This window comes from Cebus imitator, unplaced genomic scaffold (assembly GCF_001604975.1).
Source record: "Cebus imitator isolate Cc_AM_T3 unplaced genomic scaffold, Cebus_imitator-1.0 Scaffold211, whole genome shotgun sequence".
NCBI lineage: Eukaryota > Metazoa > Chordata > Mammalia > Primates > Cebidae > Cebus > Cebus imitator.
In genome coordinates, this window is record NW_016107526.1 from 248,502 (window position 1) to 260,190 (window position 11,689).

The following is an 11,689-nucleotide window of genomic DNA, read 5'->3' on the forward strand; positions in this document are numbered from 1 at the left end:
AACAAGAGCGAAACTCCGTCTCAAAAAAAAAAAAAAAAAAAGAGAGCACCAAATTCAGAAGTCCTTAAATTTATTTCTAAATTTCAAAACTTAACTTTTTAAACATCACTGTACTTCCAAAAAAGGGGAGGAAAATTGAGATTGCAACTTACTTTTCTTCTGAAATCTATGGAGTACGGTTTTGTAACCTTGGCACTATTAACAACATTTGGGGCTAGGCAGTTTTTTGTTGAGGAGTGTTATCCTGTATATACAATATTTATCAGCATTATTGATCTCTGTCCACTACATGACAGTAGCACCACACCAGTTGAAATAACCAAAAATGCCTCTAGACATTACCAAATGCCCACTGGGGGCCAAAAATCACATTCAGTTGAGAACCACTGTTATTGAAAGATGGCTTATCTTCATAGCTGCATATAATTTGTCTGACAATTTACTAACTTATTTCTGGTTCTTATATGACTCTAGATCAGTACATGACCGAAAAGAATGTGTAAAAGCAAGAAATATATATCGTTTTGTCATCCCCACTTCATAATCCCCCTTCCTAACAATGAGGAAAAAATGTAAATTTCTAAAAATTCAAATACATTTTAAATCTCTATAGCCTAAGGTGAAATTGGGGGCCTGGGCGTGGTGGCTGACGCCTGTAATCCCAGCACTTTGGGAGGCCAAGACAGGCAGATCACGAGGTCAGGAATTTGAGACCAGCCTGGCCAACATGGTAAAACCCCGTCTCTACTAAATATATAAAACTTAGTTGGGTGTGGTGGCATCCTGTCGGTAATCCCAGCTACTCAGGAGGCTGAGGCAGGAGAATCGCTTGAACCTGGGAGGCAAAGGTTGCAGTGAGCTGAGATCGTTGCACATCAGCCTAGGCAACAGAGGGAGACTCCGTCTCAAAAAAAAAAAAAAATAGGTATTTCTGGAAATCTGTAACAAAACTTTTGCAATAGTTGAGCATTGTATTTAGTTCTGAGTTTCTAGACAACAAAAGGAAAAATACGGAGTTACTGTTGTAAACTCTTATTGCATGTAACACAATACTTATTCCCTCTTTCTCTTTTTCCAAGATAAAGTGAAATCTTTCCGTGCAGCTCTACAAGAAGAGGAACAAGCCAGCAAGCAAATCAACCCGAAGAGACCCCGTGCCCTTTAAACCGGCATTTGCTGCTAAAGGATCCCAGAACCCTCACTACTGTAACATAAAACGGTTCAGCTGTAAGGGCCATTTGAAAGTTTGAAATTTTAAAGTGTCTGTGGAAAATGTTTTGTCCTTCACCTGAAATTACATTTCAATTTTGTGAAACACTCTTTTGTCTACAAAATGCTTCTAGTCCAGGAGGCACAACCAAGAATTGGGATTAATGAAGCATTTTGTTTCATTTATGCAAATAGTGATTTACTTTTGGAGATCCTTGTCAATTTTATTTTCTATATGATGAAGTAAGACTGTGGACTCAATCCAGAGCCAGATAGTAGGGGGAAGCCACAGCATTTCCTTTTAACTCAGTTCAATTTTTGTAGTGAGACTGAGCAGTTTTAACTCCTTTGTGTGCATGCATACCTCATCAGTGATTGTACATACCTTGCCCACTCCTAGAGACAGCTGTGCTCACCTTTTCCTGCTTTGTGCCTTGACTAAGGCTACTGACCCTAAATTTCTGAAGCACAGCCAAGAAAAATTACATTCCTTATTTGTCATTGTAAATTACCTTTGTGTGTACATTTTTACTGTATTTGAGACATTCTTTGTGTGTGACTAGTTAATTTTGCAGGATGTGCCATATCATTGAACGGAACTAAAGTCTGTGACAGTGGATATAGCTGCTGGACCATTCCATCTTATATGTAAAGAAATCTGGAATTATGATTTAAAACCATATAACATGTGATTATAATTTTTCTTAGCATTTTCTTTGTAAAGAACTAAAATATAAACTAGTTGGTGTATAATAAAAAGTAATGAAATTCTGAGAAGAGTTTTATCTTAGGAAAATACATATATATGCAGTGTGTGTGCCAGTGTGGTATTAACAAGACTAATAGTGCAATTTGATCCTTACCAATATGATTACTTAATTTGAAGTGTTCATTAGCACCCTAAAATATACCTTTTCTATGTACTGTTAAAGGAAATTGGCTTCTGATGCATGAACATTTACATGTACATTGAAAGTAGTCCATAATAGAAGTTAGTTTAAGCCAAGTGTAGACAGTACATTACTCCCTTGAAAAAGAATTAAGCTGCAAAAGAGTTGACTTTGCCTTAAAAGGCAGATCTAACCCAAGCTCCATCCAGTACCAAATGTGAAACTTCATCATTATTTGGTGAGAATCACCAAATTCTCACTAATACATTGGTGTAGGGCATGCTACTTTTTAAACGGCAGCACTTATTTTTACAGATTGCTACTCTAAGAAAGAAAACTGGCCACTTTTCATGTAAATATTTTGTTAAAAGATTTTGTATATCTCTCTAGGAGTTTTTCCTCAGTTCCCAGGATAGGGTCTGGGAGTAGATTAACAACTAAAAATCTCCCAAGGATATCTTGTTTTGATTTATTTACTCCAGGGAACTACCAGCTCATTCATAGGAGCCAAAGGGAAGCTATGAATAGAGAGTCACATGAGCCAGATTCTTTACTTTACTGTTCATAAAACCCAGAGAGTAGTTGTGAAAGATCCTAATACAATTGTGAAAAGCTCTGTAAACATGAAATCTAAAACAAATGTAGATTTTCACAATATGCTTATTAATAAATGAAGTCTATGGAATGAGTTTTAGAGATAATTTACTTCAGTACAATCACCTTTGTTTTGGAAGGGACTCAGGTTTTCTTGCAGCTGTAAGATATATTCTATTTGTGTTTATTTCAAAGGGAAGAGGAAGAATGGAGAACTGTTACAATTGACCTTGCAGAGGCTGTTTAAAAAAGGTAGTTTTTGAGATTAACCAAACTTCAAAGGGCAATAAAGACGTATGAATTTGCTCATTTTAAAGCACAACAGATTAGCTTCAAATTTATTATTTGCATTGGATGGGTAATATGTTTGGAAAGTCTCCTTATAGACAAATATACTGCCTTACTCTATGATGGCTTCATTCTGATCCGGTATTTTAAAAATTAGTACCAGAAAAGACCTTGGAGGTAGTATAATACAGTCCTTCAGCTTTACAGATAGTTAAAACTGAAGGCCAGAAAAGGAACTAGGACTCAGCAGTTTATAGGGGTAGAGGGAAATAACTTGAGAAAGCCAAGTTAAATGTTAAATTTTTTTCTGTAAGGATAGAGATGATACAAGTAAACTTTGCAAAATAGTTTTGTGAGATTAAACAAAAAATCTACCCTTATGTATATTTCATATTTGTTTAAAAAAAGCAGCTTGATGCTTTTGTTCTGGATTAAACGTTAAGAACAAGCATTGTTTTATATAGTAACATTTACTATATGAATTTCAAGCCAGATTTCAAAATCTAGCTTTGTTAAATTAATTGGAAACTCTCCTATTAATATTAAGTTAGTTATTTTAAAGAAAGCCAAATATCAATAAAGATATTTTTATTAATTTTTTATAGAAATAAAATAGCTACTATAATTCTTTATTATAGTATATTAACAGCAGTTAGTATTATATTGATTTAAACATAAGTAGCTAATAAAACTTGTTTATGACCTCTATTGAAATTCTCAATCTGACAGTTTTAAAATAGTTTAAAACTAAGCACCAGGTATATGAAAAAAGTATGGGAAATTTTAGTTATCCAGAAATCATAGGAATACAATTATGGGAAATGGCTGTTTTTCTGAAGTTGAAAGCAAACATAAAACCAGTTTCAATTTATAAAACCCTTTAAGAGTTTGCTAAGTTATCTCCCTAAGAACTAAAAAGATAAAGGTAATTTTATATTACTTTCATTCCAGTTTAGCTTCTCAATATGCCTGGTACTGCATAGTGGCAGTAGCAGACTCGGGCTTACCCAGAACCCTAAGTCTATGATGCTACAGGATAGCGAAAGAGGTAGGCAATCAATCATAACAGACATTGTATAGGATAAATAGGGAAGAGAATGAGAAAAGCAAAATAAAAATAAGAAACAATTGTTTTACTGTACATGTGAATAACAAGAAATGGTATGAGGAATGTGAATAACATGAAATGGTATGGGGAATGTGTGACTAGTGAAGCATATTTTAACTTTTTTACTACTGGAGGAACAGACCTAAAGAAGGCCTCACAGTATATTACACAGTAAATAGAAGAGTAACATCTTTATACAATAAACTGTTAGAAATGATAAGTTTAAGTATAAAGTTGTGCGTCTCTGCGGCTCCTGAACGTGAAGATTATTATTAATAGATTGGGCTCTATGTTATATATTAAACCAAAACCAAAAAAAAAAAAACTTGCATACTTAGAACTTTCCAACTTAAAAATTCAGAATAATAAATGGTGACAGCAGTAGTAGTATTAAACCAAAAATAGTCAAGTAAGGAATGTCTCAGTAAAGCAAAAGCATTATCTTCTCAAATATAAAAAATGTAGATTTCTTTTCTTGACCTTAAAAAATTCTGTTTTCCAAATGCCTAGGAAAAATGAATACCTTCTGTGTTGAATCCATGTAGCAATCTGAAAAAAGAAATCAAAATGGAACGGTACTGAAAAGCTAATTTGTAGCACCTAATGGTATATAGCTCTATACAACTAATTCTGAAAAACATGAACACAGCATGCCTACAGAGCCCACCCACTCCTAATGCTAGTTACTAAAGAAATGTTACTGGCTGGGCGCAATGGCTCACGCCTGTAATCCCAACACTCTGGGAGGCTGAGATAGGTGGATCACCTGAAGTCAGGACTTTGAGACCAGCTTGGCCAACATGGTGAAACCCCATCTCTACTGAAAATATAAAAGTTAGTCAGGTGTGGTGGCACATGCCTGTAATCACAGCTACTTGGGAGGCTCAAGCATGAGAATTGCTTGAACCTGGGAGGTAGAGGTTGCAGTGAGCTGAGATTGGGCCATTGCACTCCAGCCTAGGCAACAGAGCAAGACTCTGTCTCAAAAAAAGAAAGAAACATTACTGTCTGACTACATTTATAAGATAGATATATATTGGTTAAAACAATGCCATGTTGGTGCTTCTTTCATTATAGCCTATATGTTATAATGAATTTGACTAAAATTGTCTTGGACTTTTGTTATCCCAGGCTAAGAACTCATTGGCACTTGTTTCATTTCAACATGGTAACTGAACAAGAAGCTGTTTGGAATTGGCAGAAGTCAGATGAATGACCAATCTTACATGCCCATTCTTCCTCTCTTGAGCTGTTATTTATATTCAAATTAAATACACATTGTTTCTCTCTGTAGATACCTATGTACTTATTAGATTCTAGTTAGGAAACTGCACATGCTCAGTAACTTTGAGGAAATTTAGTGAAAATGAAGGAAGAAAAATAAAACATTTCACTTTAGACCTGAGGTTATTTTTAGGCAGACCCATAGAAACAGGTCCAGATAAATTGTCTAAAAAAGCAAAGTAGGTACTTATGAATAGTATTCAGTGCCTAGAATTAACATCAAAGAGACTTAGTAGTACTACTAGCCACCCAATAAAATATAAACTCCATTTGTATTAGTTATATAGAACTGTGTTTTCAGCTTAGAAAAAGTCTAACTAATGACTTTTATAACAATCTACCTTCATTGTTTATTCAGCCTCCAGAACATGGAAGCTTTAAAAGTGAATTGGCTAAATAGGCAAGAACTTCTGAAAGTTAACATATTAATGACTAAAAACAGTAAGTAGAGGTTAGTAATTACCTGAGTAATTAATTGAAGCCTTATTTTATTTTTGTAAGACTTACTTGCTTAATTCAAGCAAAACAAATTTTTGTCTAAATTACTTAGATAATTATGATATCTTTTTACCTTAGAAGTGTAGTACTTGCCTCAGGCTACAAAAGTAACTATGTATTATTACTAAACAGATAACCAGGTAGGATTGTGACTGACATTATTGTATGCTTAACATTGATTTAACAACAGCTATTCCCAGTAAGGAAATTTTAAAAATCAGATCCAGTTACATGTATTATGATTTTTCTACCTTTGGACTATTTTGGAGGGATAAGTTATTAAGACTAAGACTATGAATGAGAGTTGAGGAGGGAGTGGGAAAGGAGGAACATGCACACCATATTAACACAAAGGCAATCTTCTGGCTCGGACTGTTCTTTACTACTATTCTTAAAGAAAATGTTCATTCTGCTGCAGCTAACTAGCCTCCATCTTTTACACCAAATACTATTCCATGCCATGGAAGTGCTATGCAATAACTCTCCCCGGTAGCACCTTATACCGCTTAAAAGCCTTTAAAATCTCTAATCTGAAGGTGTCACAGTAAAGAAATGTAAACACTTAGGAAAACAAAAATGTAATTACCTGATGAAGTCATCTATGTCCATGGAACGGGCCCGTTTGTCACTAAAGCCTGTGCTGGTTAGGATTTGCTGTATTTTATCTGCTATGCTGAAATCTTCTGGTATTATCTATCAATATAAGATTCAGAATAAATGAACGACATATCTTTAATGAGGTCACTTTGACTCTTTTTTTTAGTTCAGTAAGTCATAAAATAGTCACCTTTAATGTATTTGTTAATGAAAGTTTGGAAAGCCTGATTGTTTACGTAAGACTTGAATCAAATTACTTAAGTGGCTGATATTTATTTACAAAAATTTGGAATACCTTGAATTAGTAATCATGTATATATTAGCCTTTTACTTCTTTAAAATTCTGAAATAGTTAGTTTCAGACTTCACAAATAATTAAAACTGTAAACTAAATTTTAAAGCAACTGTTACTCCTTTCAAAATAATGCATTTTCTTGCTACACATTTCACCTAACCACCTTGTTTTTCTCAAAGAGGTGACCTCTCCAAGCCTTGAGAGTTTTAAGGATTTTATCCTTAATTCACATATTTTATTCAAAGATTTTTCTTAATCCAGCTTACTATTTTTCTATTACACTTAGGCAGATTATCTAATGACCTTTTGCCTATGAAAGAGAAAACAGAGCTAGTATTGTGATACATTAAACCATACAGGTTCTCAGTCATTAAAAATACAAAGAAAATTGGCCTTTATCCGTCTTTTCTGTTTAAACTGGAAGCTAAAAAGCTAGGAAACATCACATTACAGACATTGTTACACAAATGATAAGCTCACAATCAGAAATCTGTATTGAGCGTGTGAACTTTATTCTAATTATTTCAATTTCTGGGTATTTAAAAAACTACAAAGAAAATATATTTGTAACTGCTATGTGAGCAAAAAACAAGAGATGGTCACAATTCAGAGGACAGTAAATTGTATATAATTATCTTAAGTTTTTCAAGTTACACATATCTACAGCTTTGAGGAAACTATAACAGCTGAATCCTGTTATGGCTAAAAGCAACTGTCAGTAGTTAGATGACAGAGTACAGTAATCAAAGTTGCTCACATCTGTTCCACAGGATACACAGCAGCACCGACCTGTCAGAGTTCAAGTCAAAATTGTGCTAGTTACGCATTGTAACTCTTTTAAGGAGCCTATGGAATGTACAAAATAATCTCATGCTAGATCAACAAGAATAAAAATGGACATTCAAAAACAAATCAGTGAAACTGCAGGAACATTTTCTACTTACAATATTATGGACTGAACAGTGAATTCTATAGTTTTTTTCCAAGAGTTGTTGCACGGCACTTGATCTATAGCATAAAGAAGTGATGCCACTGTTATTATTTCAAAGTCAGAGCTATTATACATAATTTCATACTTTTTAACACTTTTTTTTACTAATATATAAACTAGTTTAATAATTTCAGTTTAGATTACATTAAATCTATGTTCCATATGGTGAAATTATGGAATTTTAAGAGTTGAATAAACTTATAAAGCTAACACTAATTATACTTAAAGTGCAGAATCCTGATAAATACTTCAATTCTTAGAGAAGTTCTAGACCTGCCACAAAACACTCCCTAAAAAAAAACAAACTCCAATCCCTCTAAAACTGTCTCTCGCCTCTCTTTTACCCTTGAACCCCAAATTGATGTGTTGCATTTTCCCAGGTTAATAAGATGACACATATCCTTCATTAAGTGTGGAAGAGGTCCATCATCATCTCATTTTTCCAACAAAAAACTAGAGCTGATGTATGGTCAGAGTTTGGGAGTGTTTTCCTGTTTTACCAGAAACCCTTATCTGACTCAACTCCGCAAACTTCATTAAGTTCTCCTGCCTCCCAAGGTCCAAAGACAATTAAAAAGGTAGTTTGTCTCGGACCCATAATCTTTACACTTGGACCAAATTCTAGCACAGTATCTGGAGCACTGGTCCTTTATACATTAGAAATTAGTGAAATACTTACTTAAATGCAGCAGAGAGTGTCTTGTTTTTCCTAACAAAGGTTATCCTTACTAGACCATCCCATTCCTGAAACAGAAGATAGATATTTTCTTCAAATTACAAACTTCTTGTTCTTGTCTATGCCTGCTAGGTATTATTTTTTCTTTTAATGAGGAATTTTCTAAAGTGAACAAAATGTTCTGTATCTTCATCTGGCTGGCACACATACGTAAAAGTAAGACATACACTTGATTTTTGCAGTTTGGTGCATTTAACTGAATGTGTCTTTTCCTCAGAATTTTTTTTGACAAGCGTCAAAGCATGACAATATTTTTTTTTAATTGGAAAAAATAAAGCCAGGCACAGTGGTGCATGCCTTTAGTACCAGCTACTCAGGAGGCTGAGGTGGGAGGATCACTGGAGACAAAAGTTCAAGTTCAGCCTAGGCAACATAGTGAAACCCTATCTTAAAAAAAGGCGGGAGAAAAACAAAACTGTCCCACATCTGAACAAAGAACATGGCACTATTTATTTAAATCTAAGAATCATTTTCAAAAATAAGATTCAAAACAGACATGACTTCAGATAAGGCTTGTGTAACACACCTAAACCTCCTTGAAGGAGTTATTGATGAACCACTCCATTTACCACCAGATGACCACACACACAATCGTATTTTTCTCTAATATGACTAGTAAGGTTTTACCTGAAGTGGTCTTTCTTGTTTTTAAATCTCAGAAACAATTATGATTAAAACATGTTACCCATAATATTACTTTAAAACAACCATTTTTATTTTACCTTGTTTTCCAAATTTTAGTCAATTTTTTTTTTTTTTTGAGACTGGGTCTCACTTCGTAACTACTTTGTATCAAATTATTCCATCTCCTTCAGCACAGGGATGTGTGCTAATTAACATTTCCCTATGTTTGGATATTTAGGTTGACTTAATATTTTTCTGCTGCTATAGACACACATTTTCCAGCCTGGACTTCTTTTTTTTCCTTTAGTGAATGAGCCAGTATTTTAACCTTACCTGAAAATTGATGGGTGGTGGTGGATTCTTAGGTTCTATCCTTACAACGCTGGATTCCACCTTGGGCGGTGGTCTGAAGTTATTCTTTCCAACCTGTTAATGAAAAAGTATTTCAGTAGTACTTTCAAAGGCAACTTTTATTTAGTAACCAAAGATGCTATCCTCACAGAAGGCACAACTAGATGCTCAAGGATGAGTTAAGCTAGAATATTTCAATAACAATCACTGGCGAGGTGCTGTGGCTCACACCTATAATCCCAGCATTTTGGGAGGCCAAGGCAGATGGATCATTGAGCCCAGGAGTTCAAGACCAACCTAAGCAACATAGTGAAACCCTATGTCTATTAAAAAATACCAAAAACTGGGCTAATGCCCTTTTCGGCCTTACCCTACCTGCACCCAGGTGAATAAAAAAACAAAAATTAGCCGGGCATGGTGACGCACACCTCTAGTCCCAGCTACTCAAGAACTGAGGTGAGAGGACTGCTCGAGTCTGGGAGGCAGAGAGTGCAGTGAGCCACTACACTGCAGCCTAGGTGACAAAGCTAGACTGTGTCTCAGAAAAAAGAGAAAGAAACAAAATTCACTTACTTTCATTAGATGGTCCACACGTGCCAAGAGCTGTGTATTAATTGAGAGTCTGCAGTACAATTTATCTCCAGGTTTTGCAACCAGTCGGAGGGCAAATTCTCTTTGAAACATAAGTATAGCACATCTGTAAAGAAAGCCGAGAAGAATAAAGAAAATGGTCACTGTCAACTATAAATGAATTTTCACTGCAATGAATTTTCCTGGTAGAGAAATAGCAAAGCACTGGCAGCTGATTATACGGTAGGAGAACATTTTCAGCCTTTGTTTTATTGCCATAGAATGAGACCACAGGCTTTGTTTTTATAATGGCTGTACTCCTCACCCCAAGATAGCTTGCAAATGTAAGCTCTCAGTAAATAAGAAGGTGTTTCGAACCAGGACTAGTCCATCACCTCTTCTATGAAAACAAAAAGTGAAACAAAATTGTTTCAGTAGAAATATATCAGGTAGCAAACACCTTTAAGGAAGAGGTAACGCTGAAGAGGCAGATTGTGATGTTCAATGTCTCCCTGATTTGCCAGGTTAAAAGATGTAGAAGTAGACTTTTTTTTTTTTTTTTTTGAGACAGAGTTTCACTCTTGTGGCCCAGGCTGGAGTGCAATGGCATGATCTTGGTCACTGCTACCTCTGCCTCCTAGGTTCAAGTGATTCTCGTGCCTCAGCCTCCTGAGTAGCTGGGATTACAGGTGCATGCCACCATGCCTGGCTAATTTTTGTATTTTTAGTAGAGACGGGGTTTTACCACATTAGCCAGGCTGGTCTCAAACTGCTGACCTCAAGTGATCTGTCCACCTCAGCCTCCCAAAGTGCTGGGATTACAGGCATGAGCCATCACACCTAGCCAAAAGATGTAGACTTTCTTAATCAGCAGGCAATGGGGAGACTTTGTAAGGGTTAACGAACAGAGGAACATCTTCAAAGCTGTACTTGACATTCAAACTTTTGACGAGTCATACAAAAAAATATATTTGGCACTGTAACCCAGGCCACAAATGCCTGTGTGTGTGTGTGTGTGTGTGTGTGTGTGTGTGTATTTAATTATTTTGAGACAGAGTCTCACTCTGTTGTCTAGGCTGGACTGCAGTGGCACAATCTCAGCTCACTGCAACCTCTGCCTCCCAGTTCAAGCTATCCTCCTGCCTCAGCCCCACTAGTGGCTGGGATTACAGGCATGTGCCACCATGCCCAGCTAATTTTTGTATTTTTAATAGAGACAGGGTTTTGCCATGCTGGCCAGGCTGTTCTCGAACTCCTGACCTCAGGTGATTTACCCACCTCGGCGTCCCAAAGTGCTGGAATTACAGGCGTGAGCCACGGCGCCTGGCCCTACCCTCTGATATATTCTATTCCATGTTATTTTAAAAAAGAAAAAAAAAAGGCTGGGCGTGGTGGCTCACACTTGTAATCCAAGCACTTTGGAGGCCAAGGTGGGCGGATCACCTGAGGCCAGGAGTTAAAGACCAGCCTGACCAACATGGTGAAACCCCATCTTTAAAAAAAAAAAAAAATTTTTTTTTTTAATTTAAAAAAAGAAAAGGCCGGGCGCGGTGGCTCAAGCCTGTAATCCCAGCACTTTGGGAGGCTGAGGCGGGTGGATCACGAGGTCAAGAGATCGAGACCATCCTGGTCAACATGGTGAAACCCCGTCTCT

The 11,689-nt window shown here is 36.0% G+C and overlaps 2 protein-coding genes across 4 annotated transcripts in view; one reads left to right on the plus strand and one right to left on the minus strand.

Moving 5' to 3' along the window:
- Positions 1 to 6,607, plus strand: part of KIF2A (kinesin family member 2A) — an 83,214-nt gene extending 76,607 nt beyond the window's left edge. Inside the window, exon 16 of the mRNA XM_037745743.1 lies at positions 1,080 to 6,607. Coding sequence (XP_037601671.1) covers positions 1,080 to 1,165 — 86 coding nt within the window. The 3' untranslated portion in view covers positions 1,166 to 6,607. The remainder of the gene's footprint in view (positions 1 to 1,079) is intronic.
- DIMT1 (DIMT1 rRNA methyltransferase and ribosome maturation factor) overlaps positions 3,555 to 11,689 on the minus strand; it is a 16,336-nt gene continuing 8,201 nt past the window's right edge. For all 3 annotated transcript variants that reach the window (XM_017548570.2, XM_017548571.2, XM_037745745.1), the window contains exons 7-12: positions 10,039 to 10,162; positions 9,448 to 9,540; positions 8,434 to 8,498; positions 7,708 to 7,771; positions 6,458 to 6,564; positions 3,555 to 4,638 (exon numbers count right to left, since the gene is read on the minus strand). In XM_017548570.2, coding sequence (XP_017404059.1) covers positions 4,596 to 4,638; positions 6,458 to 6,564; positions 7,708 to 7,771; positions 8,434 to 8,498; positions 9,448 to 9,540; positions 10,039 to 10,162 — 496 coding nt within the window. In that variant the 3' untranslated portion in view covers positions 3,555 to 4,595. The remainder of the gene's footprint in view (positions 4,639 to 6,457; positions 6,565 to 7,707; positions 7,772 to 8,433; positions 8,499 to 9,447; positions 9,541 to 10,038; positions 10,163 to 11,689) is intronic.